At 35.8% G+C, this 22,520-nt stretch overlaps 1 protein-coding gene across 1 annotated transcript; it reads left to right on the top strand.

The window, feature by feature from the left end:
• The first annotated feature begins 5,546 nt into the window (after positions 1-5,546).
• Positions 5,547-12,757, top strand: LOC109237532 (5'-adenylylsulfate reductase-like 5). The gene is made up of 4 exons (XM_019403847.1): positions 5,547-5,958; positions 10,904-11,085; positions 11,396-11,520; positions 11,892-12,757. The coding sequence occupies exons 1-4, from the start codon at positions 5,800-5,802 to the stop codon at positions 12,305-12,307; spliced, it is 882 nt and encodes a 293-aa protein (XP_019259392.1). The 5' UTR covers positions 5,547-5,799; the 3' UTR covers positions 12,308-12,757.
• Positions 12,758-22,520: the final 9,763 nt, after the last annotated feature.

Raw genomic sequence — 22,520 nt, 5'->3', positions numbered from 1 at the left:
GATCCATAACCTGCCTAGTCCAAATGTATAATTAGTTTCCAAAAATGAGCCCAAATTGATGCTCAAATCCCCAAAATACACTTCCATAAAGTGTAGGCAACCCCCAAATTTCCTTAAAAAATTCCAAGTTTTAGTGTAGATATCCATGGGTAATCACTATAGAAAATCAAATCCAAGTGAAAACTACTTACCTCTGTAGTAGTAAAATTACTCTTCAAAACCTCCTCTTCTCGAAATCTAGGGCTCAAAATATGAAATAATGAGTAAAATTTTAAAAAATGGCAACTTAAATGCACTTCCCAACAGTACCTTACGCAATCACGGTAGTACCTTCGCGATCCGTAGGTCAAACTGCTTCCAGCTCCAGCTATGTGTTGCGAATGCGAAGCCTCCTACGCGAGCGCGAAGGTCCACACCCACGCGAACACGATAGCCAAAAACCCATGACAACATAGCACTGCGAACGTGACAACTTCAACACGAATGCGATGAACAAATCACCAGTCAACCAAAACCTTCTATGCGGACGCGACACACTGATCGCAAAATGAAGAACATTAGAGCACTAGAAGATCAGCTATGCCAAACTCAACCGAAATGATCCGAAACTCACCTGAGTCCCACGAGACCCCATCTAATCAGACCAACAAGTCCTAATACATCTCCAAACCCTATCAATGGCTCCAAACACTGTAATTAACACCAAAACCCAGAATCGTCGATCAAGATGAATCTCTTAAGTTTATAAACTTCCAACTTCAAACCAAGCATTCGATGCAAGCCTAATAATTCCAAAATGAACCTGAACTTTGCACATAAGTTCTAAATGAAGAAATAAACCTATTCTAATTCCCCGAATAACAATCTGACCTTGACAGAGGTAGATCTAGGATTCCGAAAAGATGGGTGCACCATTGCTTTTAAGATAAATATTAAGTTTGATGACATAAATTTTTACAGTAAAATAACTTAGGGAGAAAAAAATAATTAGTTTCATTATTACAAAAAAGAAAACATCATCAATTTACAGATATACTCGACGAGTTTTTATACTTTGAAAACGATCTATAATAGCATCATTGCTTACAGTCGCAAATATCTTACGCTCTATATTGCAAACTAAACAACCATTCAAAAATTTTTCACTAATGCTATTACATAGATCACTTTTTATGAGCTTCACTGAGGAGAATGTTCTTTCCACGCTTGCAGTAGCAACAAGTAGAATCAAAGTAAGCTTCGCAAGGAAATAAACATAACACCAAGTTTGATCCAATTTTGTCTTTGCCATCACTGTAGCAAGATCCTTAATTCCCTTCATGTTGACAAACTTGTTGTCACACGTTCGAGCATAGACAATGAAACTATAAAACTGAAAACTAAGATCCGAAGCTTGTTGTCATCAAACTCACTGGGATAATACTCGGTCAACTTTATTATTCTGTCTTTGTAAAAATTAGCAAATGAATTAACCGGATTCAAGCAAGCCATACCAAGAAGTAAGTCACTAGTCGCTACATCAAAACAACTATTTAGCTCATGAAGTAGCAAATCGATAACTGCATAAAATACTTTCACACGAAAGTGATGTGCATAAGAAACTTTAGATTTCTTACGCTTCGACCTTGGATAGTCTCCATTCATTTTGGGAATCATAATATCATGTTTACCACAGAATGAGTAAACCTCATTCATCAAAGACTCCAATTCACTTTCTCTCATCGTTTGAAATCTAGTCTTTATAAGGTCAAGTAAGCTCATAGCATTGACGATGTCTTGATCTCTCTTTTGTAAAGCTTTGTTCAATTCATTTGTAAGAAGCAACATCTTGACCATCAAGTGCAACAAAAATACAAATTCAAATTCATGAATATTGCCCAAAAGATTTTCTCTCAAGAGAATGAGAACTATTTTGTTGCATATCTTTAAACACATTAATAATCGAAGAAAATATAATCATAAAACTTTTCAAGGTCTTAAAATGGGATCCCCATCGAGTATCACCTGGTTGTTGGAGTCCACATTCTTGATTCAATCCTTGCCCAGTAAGTATTTCTCCATATTTAAATAATTCTTCCAGATTTTCTACTTGGTATTGTCGAAGTAATTTCCTGCGATTAAAAGATACTCCAATAGTATTCAGTGCATTAGTGACAAAATCAAAAATATTATTCACATCCGAATGCTTTTTAAAAAGAACTACAAGTCTCAATTGCAACTGATGGGCAAAATAATGAATGCGTAACTTGGATGAACTGATGGGCAAGACAAGACTTCAGGCCATTTATTCTTAATTCCTTGCATATTACTAGCTCTGCCATAACCTTGTTCATGTAACTTGGATAAACTTAACGAGTGAACCAAAAACAAATCATTAATTATTTTCTGTAATGATAGTGCAGATGTATCATTCACGTGGACAATACCCAAAAAACGCTCTATCACCTCCCAACTTTTTGTTAAAATCGTATAACTAGTGCCATTTGCTCTTTATGTGAGATGCCATTTGATTCATCAACTAATATCTCAAAGAAATTACCATCTAAGTCTTTAATGATAGCTTTAATTATTTCTTTAGCACAAGCATCCACAATATCCTTTTGAATTACTGGACAAATCATCATATCATTTTTGGAGCTTTATGTAATATTACCTTTCTCACATCCGAATTCTTATCCCCATGAAATTCTAAAAGTTCAAGGAAAAGACCTTTACATTCGGAATCTTCACTCCCATCATGACCACGAAAGTGAATAGAAGAAAAAAGAAACAAGACGTTTGGTTTTCAAGTTTGCAACTACCTACATTTTTGACTTCTCTGAAGGTAATGAACTCAATAAGCAAACTAAGATTCAAATTGCTACTACATCTTCATTTACGGTGTTAACATCACCAACACTAACATATTTAATGAAACACCCCACCATTTATACTTTGTTGTAGAGTCGAACGAGTAGAAGCAACAGAATAGCACAAAGTGCAAATACGAATTCATTTTTCAAATCACAAAATGAAAGATCCTTCATTGTGTAATCAAATCTTGATGGCCTTTTTCCAACCTAATTACCTCGAGTTGGGTATTTCATGATATCTCACTTTCATATTTCATGAATTTGACAAAGCGGAAACACTTGATTTCAAAGTTGGTTTATGTAAAATTCTGTGTTAGTTGAGTTACATAAAATCTCTCATGTTTAAACTACAGATGCTAACTAAGAGAACAGAGGGAGAAACAAATCAAGCCAATCAAGAAAATCATGCAACAGATTGAAACAAAAGAAGAACCAAAGAATTCTTTTCAAAACTTGTAAATAAACTGAAATAAAGCCTTACCACTTACGAGGAAAATCTTCTAAATGCTTTGAATCTAACAATTTTGTTCACTTTTATCAACGCACGAGACAAGAACAATAATATATAAGAATTAGCTGACTAGGGTTTTATGATTTTGACTTTTGAGTTAGGGAATAATATTATATTTGGGATGGGAAAATCGAGTAAACTCCAGGGTGTGAGAACTGAGAGTTGGCAATTGATTGATGTAGTGATTTAAAGAATAAAAAGAAAAGTTATGTTAGTAGAAATAGAAAGAAAAGAAATATTTAAGAAAAAAATTAAATAAAAAAATTGGTAGGGGATTCGATGCCCTTAAGATATTGGAAATAAGGGGCAAAAACAAGTGACCCACCTCGCCTCTTTTGACCATGGGTTCCATCAAATATGTATATGTATTTTTGTCAAATTATGTATATCATATATATACTTTAACCCGAAGACCACACGTTCACGTTAACCATATTTTATACAGTAGATCTGCCCCTGGACCTCGATAGCTCCAAAGTCAACTGTCGGTCAAATTTACGAACTTTCCAAACCTTTAAATTTTTAACTTTCGACAATTAGGGCCAAATCAACCTAGGAACCTCCAAATCTAATCCGAACATATGCATAAGTCCAAAATTGCCATACAAACCTATTGGGACCATCAAAATACGAACCCGAGATTGTTTTTTCAAAAGTCAAACCTTGGTAAACTCTTCCAACTTAAAGCTTTCAAATTGAAAATTTGATTGTCTCGACCCTCCTAGATGTTGATGAGACAACGAGCGTGAATACACTTTTTTTAAGGCGCGTGGGAGGACAGAAAAATAAAAAAATTAGCTTCCAACTGGGGTATTTTTCTAATATTAATCGCCACATTATCAAATATGACGATTTATTTGTTCCAATTGTATTTTTCGTTGTTTCTTGTTAATATAAATTGCATATTTTTTTTCCAATTGTACTTTTTTTGAAAAACAATGAATATTTGTTCAACTATGTATTTCGTATCTTCTTTTTCCCCCAGTCCAAATCTACAAAAGTTAGTTGAAACTCCATATATTCTAGCCAATCAAAAAGAATATTTAGCTAAAGTAATAAAGTTCAAATGGTATATTTTCTACAAAAAAGAAAAAAGTACTATGTATTTTTATTTTTATTTTCATGCAATAACTATTTATTTAAACCATGCATTTGTTCGAGTCAAATTCGCAAATATTTGGTCAGAATTTTACTATTCTTAGCTCAAATTTTTATTAAGCCAATCATATGAAGTTAAAACAACGTGTTTTTTTGAGATGCAATGATAATATGTTCTAACTATGTATTCCTTCTTTTTCTGACCAAATATGTAAAAGTAACTCAATTAAAATATCATTATCTTTAGCCAAATAAAAAAATATAGTCAAAATAACGTTGTTTTAAATTTATTTTATACAGATTTTGGCAGAAAAATAATTTAAGTGGTTGGTGGACATAAAACGATAAAAATATATATTTTGTAGTAAAAAATGTCACATGGACAAAAAAATCCATGTGGCAGCGCGTGTGTCACACTCCCATGGATTGTGAGCATCTAGGGGTTCGAGGCTATGAAGTTGTCAAGTTTAGGGGTTATTAAAGACCACTTAAAATTTAAGGTTGAACTAAATAAAAGTTATCAAGTTGAGGGAGGTTGGAACTATTCTGCCTAATGTTTCGTATCGTATTGTATTATATTGTACTGTATCGTTTGATGAATACAATGTTTGAATAGATTGTATCGTTTGTCATCGTTTCATGATATCAAGTACCAACAATATGAAGAATAAATTTGCAATATCATAAAGAAAAATTATCACACGGGATAAAATTATTATATAAAGAAATAGGGTAAAAGATAAAATAAAATGATTTAGTTATAATGAAGGGCGAAATGAGAGTAAAAGACAAGGTAACGACACGATCACACCAGATTGGTCGTTACATAAAGTGATATTTTTTGTTGTTACGTAATAACGGATTTAAGGATACGATACAATAAAATTTAAGTAACAATTAAAACAAATATTGTATTTAGCGTAACAATACGATACGATACCATACGAACATCCCAACAAATAAATAAAATGGAAACCCGAAAACATCATATCCATAAAAAATACAGTCCATATTCGAGCTGTAATAATCTAATTAGTTCAGTTAAATTAATAATAAAAGTTAACATCCATGATCCGCCTAGCAAGTCAGAATTGAGAAATGTGTCATGGAGGTCCCTTCTGCTACTATTTATTATGGATGGATAGGAAATATAGAATCCATAGGCAAAGAACGACTTATAGATACCCCATATAGTTTTATCAATAGATATAAAGAGAGAAACATCCTTTTTTTCTGAAGAGAGAGAAAGAGATAGGTTTGACGAAGAAATCAAAGGCCTATTTGTGTTGTTATCTTCCTTTTCCTTTGTGGAATTTTTGTATTTGAAGCTGTTGAAAAATGGAGGAATTGAGGAAAAGGGTCTGTGGAATAGTATTGTTCTTCTGCATTTGTTGTTTCATATCTTTTTCACCATGCGATGCGTCAGCACCTCCTCCATTTCTGCTAGCTCTTCGTTCTCAATGTCCTCTCTCTTTTTCTTTCCAATCCCCTCTTCAGGTCAGCTTTTCATTTCTTGCTGGTTTATATTTTCTTGGTATTTTTCTGTTGCAAATTTCTTGTGTGTGTATTTGGTGTTTCTTTCTGCCTTTTCCCTTTTATGCAATTTTTGGTTCTCTGTCGATTTTCGCAATTATGTGGGTTTTCTCTTGTTTTCTGCGTTGATTTCTGGGTAATAACTCATAAAGCTAGAAACTTTTTAACTTAACAAACTGGGAAATATAGATTTAAGAAATTCTGAATTTTATTTATGATAACAGATTTTTTTCTCTTGAAAGTTATTTTGGAATTTTTTTTCAAGTCACTTGATACTTAATATGGTTATTTCTTTATGAAATTCAAAATTTTGTTTATGAAATTTTGTTTTTTAAAAGCGTTTCTGTGGTGAGCATATTTGCCTATGTTTTGTTCATTTGTCTCTGCACTCAGGCACTTATCTTGGAAGATATATGTAGATACTAAGCCTTTCTAGATAGTAGGTGTTGCTAAAATCTTACAGATACATATGATCTCAACAAATGGTTAAAAAATCTAAGAGGATTGTATTTCTAATTGCTAGTAATATCTTTGATTTCAAAAGTATGGTCAGGAAGTTTGAAAAGTTGGTGTTTGTAAATCTGTTTTAGTTTTTGGATGGAGACTATCAACAGTTTGGCGGTGATCGTTGTAGCTTTGTTGGAGTTCGTCACTTGAGCTCTAGTGCAACTGTGTCTTGCGCTACGTCAATGATGATAGAACTTAGAATGGTTTCATGGGTGGTGTGATGGGGAATATCATTAGAATTTGATAACACCAGTTTGTTATTCAACATCTGGAAGCTTGAATCTCATACTAGATTTAAAGCATCCAGCATCGACCATTCGCTAGGATAATGCTGTTCCAGATATAGAAAAGTGCTCTCATCATCTGTTCCAACATCTTGATTTCTCTTTGACCGTCAACCTCTATAAATCTCCGGGGCACTCTCTTTTAATGAATATTTCTGCATACAACATGCGTGTTCTCTTGGTGCTGATATTTGAAAAGCCAGATGTTTAATTGAGGTTTTTTACCCTAGTATTATACTGTATCTTTGCCAAACTGAATTAAAATGACATACCATAAAGTTGATACTAATTTTTTATTTTGACAAATATATAAGAAGTAGCTGGTAAGAATGTCAGAGTCTCGTTTCACATCTCAATGGAACTGTTCTTTGAGAAGTTTTCCCAACCCCTCTGCTGTTCCTGTGGTCACACTTTTAGCCCACTTGCTGTCCCTTAACTTATTGGTGGTAGTCTTCTTCTTTTCAATTCTTCGTGAATAATCAGGTAGGTTGGATTAATCACTTGTTTGTCTTGCACCGACATCTGAAAAAAAGTTCTGACATTCCCTGTAAGCATGAAGTTTGACACTATAGGCTATCAATGCAATGATAAAACTCTGAGCTTCAACCATTTAACTTGTTCAGAAAAATTTGCACATACTTGGGTTTCTCTATCTAGTAACTATTTGATCCCTGGGGAAAACGTTAATTTTATTGTTGTTTTATACGCATGAGTTTTACTTTTTCTTGCGGTCTCCTGATTATTTGTTGTAAATTTATGCTACTTTTACATGGCTTCTCTCTGTTGTGATTCTTGTTTTTCTCTTCTTTAATGTGGTGCTTATGCTTCTCGGAGCCGAGGGTCTATTGGAAACAACCTCTCTATCTCCACAAGGTAGGGGTAAGGCTGCGTACACACTACCCTCCCCAGACCCACTATGTGGGATTATACTGGGTTTGTTGTTGTTGTTGTTGTAGTCTAGTATAGAGCTAATAATGTCTTTCAATCTATGTTCATCATGTACATTTTACACCAGCTAGCTAAGTAATAAGACATTTTTTATTTTAAATGTCTAAAGCCATACCTCTACCCTCAAAGCGCTCTGGTTCCTTTCCTCCCATAGTTCAAGCACAAGCTGGTACAGTCCTCCATGTCTTCCTCAACCCCTCTTGGATTCTGCATCCATTCCAGCACCTAAGGACCTGTTTAATTCTCTTTGGCACCATCCAATTCATCCCAAAATTGTTCACAATAGCTCCCACTATTGTCTAGCTGTAGGACTATGCAGAAAAAGATGGACCTGCTGCATATCTGGATGTCTCTCATCCGTAGATTATGCTGAGTTAGAACTTAAGTGTGTTATCACCCAACCAAAGCCAGCCACCTTGTAAGGGGCTTTAGTCTCACAATCGTCTTTCTTGGCCAGTGGGGAAGATGACAATTTACAGTTAAAAGAATTTGATAGTACTACACTGTAAAATTTACATCCCTTGGTGCAGTTTATTTTAAAGGATCAGCTTTAGCAGGAAAATATTTGTTGTCCCAACTCCAGCAATAACTTAGCTAATCTTTCAACTTCCTAGTCATAGCAGCTCTTCTAAAACATATTTTCCTCTCATTTCCTGATCTTCTTTGTGCTATTGTGGCCTCAGTATCTGCAGCAAAACTGTAAAGATCCAGAGTAAGACCTACCCTTGCATCCTGCAATAACTTAATTTTCCTGCTATCACCAACATTCAATCGCCTCATGCTGAAGAAATTCCGGCATAATTTCTGATATGCTTCCATCGTCCAACACCATTACCTTTCTGTGGACCCATTCGTTGAATTTCCCATATTTTGTTTGCGTAACCCTTCGCCTTAGCACCTGTTTGTCTTTTTATGTCTCTAAAGCCACTTTGGTTTTGAATTCCTAGGTTGTTCGGTCAGGTTCCCCTGCCTTCTTGCTTTGCAAATGTGTGTCTTACTTCACCAAATGGAAAGATAGGTTCCCTACCCAAAAAAAAAGCTTCTCCTGAGCCTGTCTAACTGGTAAATTACCTTAGAAGGGATTGGGAAGAGTAACTTCATGTAGGTCCGCAGAGAATGTAATTCGTTGTTAATCTGCACTAGCCTTCTTCCTAGAGACAAAAAGCAGCCTTAATGTCTCAAGGCGGACTGTAAACAGATGAAACAAAGTTATGCGATCTGAGGTTAAGCTATTATTTAGTACTAAGATAAGATCATTGCTTGCTGCAAGTGAGAGTGACCTAGAGCCTGTCTGATCTCTGCTTCTCTGGCTGCCTTCTTCGTTCATAAAGCCCCTTCAGCCCCGTATCTGCTTAAAAATGAAAAAAGGTTCGGTGTTTGACTTGAATTTTCATATAGAGGAGCCCTCGCCAAAGGAAGCAACAAGAATTTCTTAGAATTCTTCCCTGATCCTTTTTCTTATTTTTATGGGTTTTAACAAGAAAGCTGATAAAACTACATCACATTCTGTGCAGCCATTTGGCTCTATTCCCTTCCGGTAAGGAACATTTAATATTTGATTCTTCAGTGCTGAAAATAATCCACGTTTGTTTGCAGTTGTACACTGCTCTTGATTATGATGAATATAACAATTCACATCAAGTAAGTTGGTGAAAGGGAGCCTTGGAGCAACGATAAAACGGTGTTATTAAAGGCGAAAAGCGCAAAAAACTCGAAGGTCCATTCGGGCTTTTAGTGCAAAGTGCAAATAAAGCGTGGACTTTAATGAAGAAAGGCGCAAACGGAGAAAAAATACAAATATGTATGTGTAATTCAAGACTAATACTTACAAGCATGAATAACAAACATATGGACAAAGAAATTGGAAAAAAAATACGATAAAGTGAAATATCAGTTGTTTAGTATCGCCTCTTCATACGCTTGTTGGCATGGAAAAATACGCCTTAGAATATTGATGACGACACTGAAGCGCCCGTTAAGCAAAGTGAAGCGGTCAACATGTTTTGCGTCTATTTAGGGCTTAAGCACGCTTTAAGCGCGCCTTTGACAACACTACGATAAAGTTGTCTCCATGTGACCTGTAGGTCACGGGTTCGAGCCGTGGAATCAGCCAAGAATCAGTATAGGCTGCCTACATCACACCCCTTGGGGTGCAGCGGTTCCGGAGATCCTGCGTGATGCGAGATTCTTCATGCACCGGGCTGCCATTTTTACATCTAGTAAGTTGATGTGGCTCGCCTTCAGTCTAAATTCTCGATTTGCATTCTTTAAATTTCCAAAGATAATTGGCGCAGTCAATGTGTATTGCACAAGTGAGGTGATAATTTTAATCAGGTAAAAATGACAGATAAATACTCGCGTATTTTAAGGTTGAAATACCTTGAATTTACATAGACTTTTCACACATAGCGCGCATGAAATTTATGGACAACATTTTCTCTCTTGCAGCCCCTTGATGCGCAGAGTAGAATAATTGATGCATCTAAATGTACTGATCAGAAAGGAAAAAGAAAAAAGAACATCTTAGGGTGTGTTTGGTATGAAGGAAAACATTTTCTGGAAATTGTTTTTCAATTTTCCATGTTTGGTTGGCTTAAATGTTTTGGAAAACATTAACCTCATGAACTTATTTTTCTCGAATTGGAGGAAAATATTTTCCATGTCAAGAAAAATGGAAAACATTTTTCAAAACTCTTTTTCAATCTTCTCCACCCTATTTCCCATCCCCACCAACCCTCTCACATGAAACATGGGAATTTGGGGGAATAGGGGTGAGGAGAATAGCATAAAAAATTATTTTCCTAAAAATTATTTTCTACTCTCTAACCAAACACTAGAATTTTTTTTTTGGAAAAAAGTTTTTCACTCACCAACCAAATAAGAGAATAAGTGATAAAACCACTCATTTTCCAGGCTATGGAAAACATTTTCCCTCGTACCAAACACACCCTTAGTGTGCTTGCAACTGATTCTCTTAAGTTGTCACATTCTTTGAATTGATTCATTGTCTTCATTGGAGTTATTATTATTGGATTTCAATGTAGAAAATGAGCCTATGGTTATCTTGCTCAACTTTGGATGTTAGCCTTAATGTTTCAATGGTTCTCATTTGAGTTTTCCTCTAGTACAGTGATTAAAACCTGCTCCTTTCATGTCTTTGTCGCTTTCAGGTTAGTGGAGACTTCATCAACAGAGCCCTGACCTCCAGGAAACGGAGTACATATACTTCAGTTTTGTTCTATGCTTCCTGGTGCCCGTTCTCAAGGAGAATTCATTTCATGTTTGAAGCATTAAGTTTTATGTACCCTCAAATTGAACACCTAGCCGTTGAGCAATCTTCAGCCATGCCGAGGTGAGAGAATGCTCCTCTTTGTCAATAAGAAAGCGTGCTGTCATAATTGCTGTCTTTGCTTCTGATATGATGGGAATCTTATGGTTTTACTGCTAAATCTGCTGGGGCTAGTGTGTCTGGAGAAGCATTTATTTTTTCTAAAGGCGAGGAACGAAGTTTCCTCTTTTTCAATAACATGAAATATTCAACACAGGCCAACTCAGAGAAACACTTAAGTTTTCCAAGAACAAAATCATTCATTTATGGATAGTGGTACATATTTGCAATTTCTTTTATTAACTAAACTGCTTTTTTATGATCCATGTTGCAGCTTGTTCTCAAGATATGGCATACATAGCGTGCCTGCGATACTAATTTTTAACCAAACATCAAGGATGTGGTTTCATGATTCCAAAGATCTTGATTCACTTTCAAAATTTTACCGGAGAACTACAGGTACTTGTCTTAAATAAGCAAAAATTAGTATCGGGTTTTTGGGCCAAATTGGGGTTAGTTATAGTTAAGGCTTATCCGTATACGTCATACACGCTTGAATCTAGGTAGAATAAAATTTCCTCATATTTAGGAGAAGTGGTAGGATTTGCTGAGTGAAAATATATTCCCTCTCTCAACTAATTGCCAGAAAACTTTATAAAGGAGTAAGTAATTTTGGCATGTAGATATGATTCTGGGAACCAATGTATGTTCTCCATGATATAGATTAAGTGGAATTTTGGGGGTCTATGTCTATTGAAGTATGAACTATAGCTGCTTCTTTTGACCTGCCTACCACGTCTAACTTCCTCTTCTGGTTGTCTTGAATGCAGGACTTAAACCAATTCAGTATGTTGATGTTGATCAATCTGGTGTATTAAGGAAAAATGCAAGATTTGCAACGGAGTCCAAGCTCTCCCTGCCGCTCAATGAAATGTTAAGTCGAGAACCTTACTTGTCATTTGCTGTAGCATTCCTTTGTTTAAGGGTAATATGGATTGTTGCCCAAAGACTCATGTACCATATCAAAGCTTTTTGGACGAGGTACAGACCCAATCCGAGTTTAGACATCTTCGGTGAAACTGGCCAAATCTTGAGGCGGATTGTTCAGGCGATAGATATGAAGGGGCTTTGGACAAAGCTAAGACAATGCAAGATCAGGAACTTGCACCATGGTGCAAGGAGTGCACGCGTGTGGGCTTCATCTTTGGCTTCTGTCTCCCTCGGTGAATCATCAACTTCTAGATAGTCGCGCTTAGAAAAATCTCTGACTGTGTATATAGTTGCTGTGAGGAGGGGTTGGAATTCTCAGGTTACTAAAAAGAAAACCTCCCCAGTTTGAAGTAAAGCGAAGGGAGATAGAGAAGCCAAAAGGAGACCTGGACGTCTAATGGAAATCTATATATAGATCATGCTGGTCTTCCCCTTTAATTTGTGTCCTGTTGGTGTTTGTCAGTAAGAGTATGCGTCCTTTGTAGAGTTTCTGCTGTTTAACTTATGGACCGAGGCATCCTTTGCACTTGAGTGCACAATGGAACTAATTGTTGTTGTTGTAACTTGTAAGTCCATGAAATGGGATTTGTGGGATTGGAACGGGAAATATAGAAGAAAAATGGAGAGCACCTAACGTGGCATTGGAGATTTCTCCTGTAAAATAAACAGCAAAAAATGGTTTGATCCCAAACCCTTGTGTAGTGAAGACTCATGATATAGATTAGTTTGTCGTTGGCTACTTCATGTGTTAAACCGAATAATAGAAACATAAAAAATCTTAGGAGACTGTGAACAGATGTCTTTAATTTCAAAGTAATATTATCTCAATTTCTTAGAATTTTGAATAGATAAAGCCAACTGAATAATATAAAAGGGTTGAGTTGGAGAAAAAAGAGATTCTATCACTGAAGCTAAAATAGATCATGGAAGTCTAAGATTTAAATCCCAACATCGGAAAGAAAAAAGATTAAGGTGATTTTTAGAGAAAAAAAATATGCATTTCATATTTTAGTCAATGTTTTTTGTTTCTCCATCTGGTGGTGGATATTAGCATTGGACCCAATTAACTCGAATTCGCGTTGCAGAAGGCCAAATAGTGAGGGACACATTCTCGGATGAATGACACAAACAGGATATTTTTGTACAACTATTATTTTTTTACCTCCACAATAGAAGTTTTGGGAAAAAAATCTCTCTGCGCTAGAATTTTAATGCATGTTGGGCAAAATTTTCCTTAACATCATATGGTGATTATCATTATTTTACCATAAATTCTGACGGATCACCAGAATTTTCATTATTGTAGATGAAAAATCTGGTGATCGCTAGAATTTCTTATGCTTCAAAGTTCTGGCGATCAACGTGCTTAAAATTCTGGCGTGAAGCTATTTCCCAAAACGTTGCTTAACGAGGTCTAACATATAAAATATAATGTAAAAAAAAAGTCTATCCAGCATAATTTCTTGAACAATTATTATTAAGATTTTTTTCAATTTCAAGACTCAAACTCGAAATATTTAAAAATAGAGAGATCCTACTGGTATTTTAATTAATATATCTAAAAGCTAGCCTAGATATTATCGTTTCAAAGAAAAATGTAAGAGAAATGAAAAAGAAATATAAAAGTGTAATAAAGCAATAAAAGTAGAAGAACAATATTGTAGAGAAAGAGAGAGTAATTCTTATTGAATTTTGGAATGATTTACAATGGGGTAAGACCCGCATTCCAACCAAGCCAAGCAGCTATAGATCTTGAGCGTCTTGTAAGGGCATCTGCCCCTCTATTTATAGGGGGGAAAATGACTTAGCCACAAAGTAAAACTCTCTAAAAGATAGACATTCGCGCTAATTACATTCTATTCATAACACTCCCCCTTGAATGTCTACCCAATAAGTAATGTGCCTCGTTAAAACCTTAACTAAAATAAAACCCAATGGAAAAAAAATCTAGTAAAGGAAAAAGAGTACACATATCTAACAATACGCCTTTTGATTGCCTCGTTAAAACCCTTGCAAGGAAAACCCAGTGGGACAAAACCTTGTAAGGGAAAAAAAGTGCAACGCGTATTAAACTCCCCCTGATGAGAGCATCATTTCACATCCTTGAGCCTTCGCATCCCAATCTTGTGTACTAGCTTCTTAAAGGTTGACGTTGGTAGAGATTTTGTGAACAAATCAGCCATATTGTCACTTGAACGAATTTGTTGCACATTAATATCACCATACTTTTGAAGATCATGTGTGAAAAATAACTTTGGTGAAATATACTTTGTCCTATCTCCTTTTATGAATCCTCCCTTCAATTGGGCTATGCATGCATTGTCTTCATACAAAATCATGGGTAGTTTGTCACATTTCAAACCACATTTGTCTCGAATAAGATGTATTATAGACCTCAACCACACACATTCTCGACTTGCTTCATGAATAGCAATTATTTCAGCATGATTAGATGAAGTAGCCATAATTGATTGCTTAGTCAATCGCCGAGATATGGCAGTGCCTCCACAGGTAAACACATAACCTGTTTGAGATCGAGCCTTGTGTGGGTCAGATAAATACCCAGCATTAGCATAACCAACAAGATCGGACTGCAATTATTGGCATAAAATAAGCCCATATCGGTAGTCCCTTTTAGATACCGCAATATGTGTTTGATTCCATTCCAATGTCTCCTTATGGGAGCAGAGCTATATCTTGCTAAGACATTAACTGAAAAAGTTATGTCAGGCCTTGTAGTATTAGCAAGATACATTAGTGCACCAATTGTACTATTAGTGCACCAATTGCACTAAGACATGGTACTTCAGGACCAAGTAGCTCTTCATTCTCTTCTTGAGGTCGGAATGGATCCTTATTCACATCAAGTGATCGAACAACCATCGGAGTACTTAATGGATGTGCTACATCCATGTAAAACCGTTTCAATACCTTTTCTATGTAGGTAGATTAATGAACAAAAATTCCGTTTGCCAAATGTTCAATTTGCAAACCAAGATATAATTTTGTCTTTCCGTGATCTTTCATCTCGAATTCCTTCTTTAAACAATCAATTGCCTTTTGGAGTTCTATAGGAGTTCCAATAAGGTTTATGTCATCAACATATACGGCAAGTACAATAAATTCCGATGTTGTTTTCTTTATAAAAACACATGGACAAATGGCATCATTTAAATAACCTTCCTTTACTAAATACTCACTAAGACGATTATACCACATTCGTCCTTATTGCTTTAGACCATACAAAGATCTTTGTAATTTGATTGAAAATATTTCCCGGTACTTTGAATTATGTGCGTTAGGCATTTTAAATCCCTCGGGAATTTTCATGTATATCTCATTATAAAGTGAGTCATAAAGGTAGGCGGTAACCACATCCATTAAATGCATGTCAAGCTTTACATGGACAACAAAACTAATGAGATAACGGAACGTTATAGCATCCATAACGGGTGTATATGTCTCTTCATAATCGACACCATGCTTTTGTGAAAATCCTTGTGCAACAAGGCGTGCCTTATATCTTTGTACCTTATTTTTCTCATTCCTCATGCGTACAAAGACCCATTTATAGCCAACGGGCTTAACACCATTAGGTGTTTGGACTACAGGCCCAAAAACTTCACGTTTTGCAAGTGAATTCAACTCTGATTGGATTGCTTCTTGCCATTTTGGCCAATCACGTCTTTGTCGACATTCTCCAACAGATTGAGGTTCAAGATCCTCACTATCTTGCATAATGCTAGATGCAACATTATATGCAAAGACATAATCCACCACTATATCCAATCGATTCAAATTTGTCTCAATATCGATTGGATTTATTGATAGTTTCTTATTTTCTTGAGTCTCAGGCTTAGTGATTTCCTCATGAATCTTAGGATTGGTTAAATCGTGGATTTCTTCATGAGTCTCTTTCGTAGTGTCATCTTGATCTTTTGTTTTCCTTTTTCTAGGATTTCGATCCTTATAACCTAATGGTTTGCCACGTTTTAGGCGTGTTTTTGACTCATTAGCTATGATACTAGAAGATTGTCCAATAGGGACATCAATACGGATTGGAACATTCTCTGCAGGGATAAGTGACTTTGTTATCCTTTTCAGATCCGTAAATGCGTCTGGCATTTGATTTGCTATTCTCTGCAAATGGATAATCTTTTGCACCTCTTTTTCACAAATAGAGGCACGTGGATCAAGATGAGATTATGATGGATTTTTTCACAAAATTTTCCGTTTGGTTTCACCAATTTCTCCCCCTAATTTGGGGAAAAGTGTCTCATCGAATCGACAGTCTGCAAATCGTGTAGTGAACAAATCCCCCGTTAATGTTTGGAGGTAGCGAATAATGGAGGGCGGTTCAAACCCAACATATATTCCTAACCTTCTTTGGGGACCTAGTTTGGTACGATATGGCGGTGCTACAGGCACATATACTGCGCATCTAAAAATTCTCAAATGGGATATATTAGGTTCATGACCCAAAACTAATTGCAACTGGGAATATTTATGATAATTTGTCGGTCTGAGACGAACTAGCATTGCTGCATGCAAAATGGCGTGATCCCAAACAGAAGTGGGCAACCTCGTTTTCATGAGTAACGGTCTTGCTATAATTTGCAGACGTTTAATTAAAGACTCTGCAAGGCCATTTTGAGTGTGAACATGAGCTACAACATGTTCCACTTTTATCCCAATTGATAAGCAATAATCATTATGTTAGGTATGAAAACTCAGCAGCATTATCAAGTCTAATAGACTTAATTGGATTATCGGGGAATTGCGCCCGTAATCGAATTATTTGTGCCATTAATTTTGCAAACGCGAGGTTGCAAGATGACAATAGGCACACATGAGACCATCTAGAAGATGCATCTATTAAGGCCATAAAATATCTAAACGACCCACTAGGTGGGTGAATAGGTCCACAAATGTCCCCTTGTATACGTTCCAAAAATGCAGGGGACTCAATCCCAACCTTTGTTGGTGATGGTCTAATAATTAACTTGCCTTGATAACAAGAAGTGCAATAAAATTCATTATTTAAAAGAATCTTTAATTTTTTTAATGGATGCCCATTTGAGTTTTCTATAATCCATCTCATCATAATTGATCCAGGGTGTCCCAATCGATCATGCCAAAGTACAAAAGTATTGGAATCAGTAACCTTTTGGTTTACAATAGAATGTGCCTCAATTGCACTAATTCTTGTCCAATACAGGCCATAAAGATGAGAATTTTTCAATAACCCTTTTCTGGCCAGAGACATTCTTGGTAATGATCAGATATTCAAGATTATTCTCATCTATTTTCTCAATATGATATCCATTTCGGCGGATATCTTTAAAACTCAACAAGTTCCTCTTGGACTTGGAGGAGAACATTGCATTCTCTATGATAAGTATTGTTCCCTTAGACAGAGTTATAGTAGCTCTTCCAGAGCCTTCAATTAAATTACTACTACCAGAAGTTATAGTAACATCTGCCTTACACATACTTAAATGAGAGAAATATTTCTTCTCTTTGAATATAGTATGTGTCGTGCATGAATCAATTAAACAAATATTTTTACAATTGAACTTTGATCCAAGTTTTCTTTGAGAGATATCCATATTTGCTTCACATGGTTTGACATACAAAAGAAATATACAAATAAACAATCAGAGAAAAAGGAGAAGAAACAAAGTTAAGTCTATAATTGCTCGCAAATGAACAAAAGAAATATACATGCATGACATGCGATCAATATATGATCTTAGATTCATAAATCATGAGAGATTAAATAAAATGGTAATCCTAACGTAAGGAGCAATTATGATTTCTCTGTATCACACAAAGGTAATAGTATTCTCATTCTTCTAATGTAAAATAACAATTATTTACAAAAAATACAAAAAGAAGGTTTCAGTACTATATATTCCAATAACAAAGGCATATTGAAAGTCGTTCCCCGCTCTAATGTTCAGGAAAAAAATCAATCTCACTTAGTTCAACTCCAGTAACTATATTTTGTTTTCATATCACAACGTTACTTTAATAAAGAATATGTTAATCTTTGAAAGCTAAGCAAGCTAAAACATTGTTTAAAACAAATACTAGAACTATATTTAATCAAAACGAACAAACACTATTTCATAAAACAAATAATACTAATTGATACTAATGACTACCACTCATGTAAAGAACTATAATTACATGATGTTTATTCACTAGCTACTACGAATAGACGAAAATAAAAATCAAACTACTCAATCATCTTTAACCACAGATCCATCACCAATAATGTGGTCTATTTTTCCATCAGGGTGCTCAAAGAAGTCTGCCACATCTAAGTAGGTGATGTCAAATTCATTGTCATAGACAAAGTTAGCTTCAGGGCCTTTATTCTTTAGATATGCTTGATAAAGCTCAACCAAATGTCTTGGTGTACGATAAATATTTGCCCAATGCCCTTTTCCACGCTTAGCATAATGGGAATACACCTCATCCACTTCAGGCAATGGTGTAGACCCAGTGGGTCGATTTTCGTGATTTCTCATGAGCAAGTCATTGTTTCGTTCAGCCACAAAGAGAAGAGAAATCAACTCAGAGTACTTCTTGAAACCTTTCTCTCTGTACTGTTGTTGTAGGACCATATTGGAGGCATAAAACGTTGTAAACGTTTTTTCAAGCATATCATAGTCAGTGATAGTATCTCCACAGAGTTTTGATTTAGAAGTAATTTTGAACATCGCAGAATTATATTCAGAAACAGACTTAAAGTCTTGGAGCCTTAGATGAGGCCAATCATATAGTGCTTGTGGAAGAGTGACAAACTTTAATTTGTCATATCTTTCCTTTAAGCCATTTCACAAAATAAGTGGATCTTTGACTGTGAGATATTCTATTTTCAACCCTTCATCAAGGTGATGGCGTAAGAAAATCAAGGCCTTAGCACAGTCTTGGGTGGATGCTTTAGTTTTGTATTTAATGGCGTCTCCAAGACCCTTTGCATCTAAATGGATTTCAGCATCCAACACCCATGTCATATAGTTCTTGCCCGAAATTTCAAGGGCAACAAACTTTCTTTTCATAATATCAGTCATAATTAAAAGAGTAGAAAAGTTATACCTTAGTCTTCTCAAAGAGCTTCTTGAGATGGTGGAGTCTCGTGCTGATAACGTGTGATGAAACAATAAAAGTAGAAAAACAATATTGCAGAGAAAGAGAGATCAATTCTTATTGAATTTTGGAATGATTTACAATGGGGTAAGTGATCACGCCTAACTATGCCTTATAAAAAGGACTAAGCGGTCGTTGCAAAAATAATCCGGTTTAAAAGTCCGGAGTCGAATCCCACAGAGAACTAAGGTTTCGCCATAATTGCTCAATATCGCTAAGAAGACAAGCTCGAATAAATTTCTAAGTTATATAGATTAAGATCCTTATATCTAACTAATTTACTAAGAAACTAAAGTAGTAAATTAACAACTAAAGATACTAAGGGCTGGAGATTAAATTTAGGAGGTCTAGAGTTATGATTTCCCCAAATGTTGGAAGCCTTCCCTCTATGTTCCCTACAATTTTGCCTATGTATTCTCTACTGATCGTGAGCACTTTAGGTGTTGTAGTTCTCTCTCGAGAAACAACAACAATTTACTAGACATATTCTCTCGAACTACGCTAGTTGGATTTATCTAACCGCTCATTATGACCACGTCAAGGCTTTGTAATTTCTAAATCTTTCTTTAAACCCGTTGTATTGATTTCTCACATACATCAGGAGTGACGTTGTTCAACAACCACCTAAATATGTATCATTTCTCAAGAAACACATAATAAATAGGCACAGGCAATCGATGGCCATTCAATCAACTGAAATAAGCACGTAGTTGAACAAATAGACAAATTCAAAGGTTAAATTATATTAAAACATAAAAAGAATTCAACCTCCAAGAGGTTCCATTAAAATTCTAGATAATAAATTAGTTACTCATAATAGTATGTAAAACTACAATACTAAAAGTCATAATCAACAGTGAAAAAAAGGAAGAGGAAGGAAAAACTTGTGGTTAAATCTTCCTCCTTGCTCCTAGTGTATTCTTGCCTCCTTGGGTGTTATCTTACCCTAAGGTAGTGTCTCCCCCTTCAAAGTGATGTTTTAGGATGTATTTATATGACCTAGGTTTGATGAGAGGCGGAAGTTTACAATCCAACTTCAGATAGGAGAGCTGGAGGGCGCGTCAACTTTCGTGCAGCGCGCGAACTTGGACGCGGACTCAGTTTTTGCAATTTTCCAGTTCGCGAAGTGATCCGTTCCTTCTCTTCGCTTCGCTATTTTCTGCCTTCACTTTTCTCCCTTTTTGCATCCGTTTTTGTGCCACGCACAAAATTGGACGAGCTCCCAATTCATTCCATCCCTTCTTTTTGTGTCGAATTGTCATCTTTTGATCATTTATCATCCAAACTCATTCCTACACATAAGAAACACATAATGGGTATATTTCACTTCGAAAACCACGTAAACTCCCGCGACTCACACAAGAATTAATATGCAAATATACTAAAAAATATGCACTTTTCATCATTTATCACCACCCCACACTTAAACTCTTGCTCGTCCTCGAGCAACTTAAAATTAAGCGCATTGGCAAGAAATACCTTTCAAAACATACTCAAGCATCACACCAATGACAATGGTTTATATCAACGCTTAGAGCTCAACATATGCACTCTTCATACATTTTCTCAAGTTTTAAACTCATGCCAAGATTATTTAAAATATTTGTGTGACTCTTCTAACATCCTGTCCTCAAAATTTGACTCTAATGCATTCCACATTATGACTCGCTCCTTGTGGCTACTCAAAAATCAAGGTCTCTACCAATCCTTTGAAAATCATGTGCCCTCACCAACAAAACACATAGAGAATCAGTCCACACACTCAATTTAAGTTCAAGTATAGTTAAAGGACTCAAATATAGAAAGAATTCGCTCAATCTCACAAAGAAACTCTTATGCCACACAAATTAGTATCATAGGCTTGCCTGTAGTGTAAATATCTACTAATTTAAGCTCGTAAGGATCAAGTAGGACTTTATAGGTCGTAATGTAGGCTAAGGGACGGACAAGATATATTTGAGAAAATAGTGACTAACCCTCCTAAGCACTTTAATACACTACACTTCACTTTTAAGCATACCTTCTGTCATGACCAATTCGATCTCTTGCCATGAAACCATGCACATTTATGCCCTTCTTCATTAAGCACATCAACATATTACTAGTCTAGACAAAGATATGGAGGTGTTATTCATTTTTTTTCTTTCACAAACCTTAATTTGGTATTTTCTGGCTAGTATTTTTTTTGTTTTGTCACGACCCAAAATCCACTAAGGGTCGTGGTGGCGCCGGACACATCTGTCAGGCAAGACTAAATTATCAATTAAATTCTCTTTTAATACCTTTAAAAATCTAGGATTTTTCCTTCCATTTTTCATAATTAAAACAATCTCTACTTCAATTCAAATTAAGTAATAACTATTAGTACACATCTTTCAAAAATCATCCCAGAACCCGGTGTCACGAGTGCATGAGCATCTATTGATAGGGAAAATAAAATACAACATCTGTCCGAAATACAGTGGACAGGGAATAAATATAAAAAAAATGTTGAAAGGAACTACACTAGTTGCGGGTCGCCTTGAACAATGCAGCTCACCTAGTCCCAGAATCATCCGCGCTGCTACGCCCAGTAGGCCGCTAGAGGTATATATACCTGTGCAACAAAAATGCACAGAAGTGTAGTATGAGTACGTAATCAACGTGCACTCAATGAGTATCCTGCCTAATCTCGAAGAAAGTAGAGACGAGATGGACAACTTCGACACTCACTAGAGGTCAATTAACACATTCTAGAAATGCGAGTAAAATCATGGATTTATATAGTAGTTTTAATTCGCGAAGCCAGAGAGCAGGTAAACACCTTCAACAGATAATCAAGGGCTTCCAAGGTTTATTCTTTATTATCTTATTAGATATCAAGCCACGAAGGGTAAATTTCACATCTAAAAATCCTCAAGCGACAAATAACATGCGCAAATCACACCGAGGCGACGACCCGATCCAACAGGAATGTAAACTGTGCACTACCAAGGGTCGAACGGCCCGAACCATAGATGCATCTATTTAATCTGCCGAGGCGTTCGACCCGTTCCATAAATAAACACATACCCTGCTCGCGAATCATGCATGCGACGCAGGTACACATAGAGATACATGCTCAATCAGTGAATTAGGAACTTATCGGGGATATTTATCCAATTAAGACAATTTCTCTTTTTAACAGTTCAGGAAAATGATGTAAATTTCCTTTTAAATTTATTTACTAATCCAAGGTGATTTATGCAATTCAAGCTATCAATAGGTTCATAAATAGTCCAAGTATAACATGCTTATGGGTCCTAACTACCCGGACAATAGCATAACAGTAG

This window comes from Nicotiana attenuata, unplaced genomic scaffold, assembly GCF_001879085.1.
Source record: "Nicotiana attenuata strain UT unplaced genomic scaffold, NIATTr2, whole genome shotgun sequence".
Classification (NCBI taxonomy): Eukaryota; Viridiplantae; Streptophyta; class Magnoliopsida; order Solanales; family Solanaceae; genus Nicotiana; species Nicotiana attenuata.
Note: the sequence above shows the minus strand (reverse complement) of the source record. Positions and strands in the feature narration are given on the sequence as shown.

Bases quoted from the DNA above. Each gene is read 5' to 3' on its own strand.
- LOC109237532 (XM_019403847.1), top strand. From the start codon at position 5,800: ATGGAGGAATTGAGGAAAAGGGTCTGTGGAATAGTATTGTTCTTCTGC. The intron at 5,959-10,903 runs GTCAGCTTTTCA...TGTCGCTTTCAG, and splicing joins CTTTCCAATCCCCTCTTCAG to GTTAGTGGAGACTTCATCAA. The intron at 11,086-11,395 runs GTGAGAGAATGC...TCCATGTTGCAG, and splicing joins CAATCTTCAGCCATGCCGAG to CTTGTTCTCAAGATATGGCA.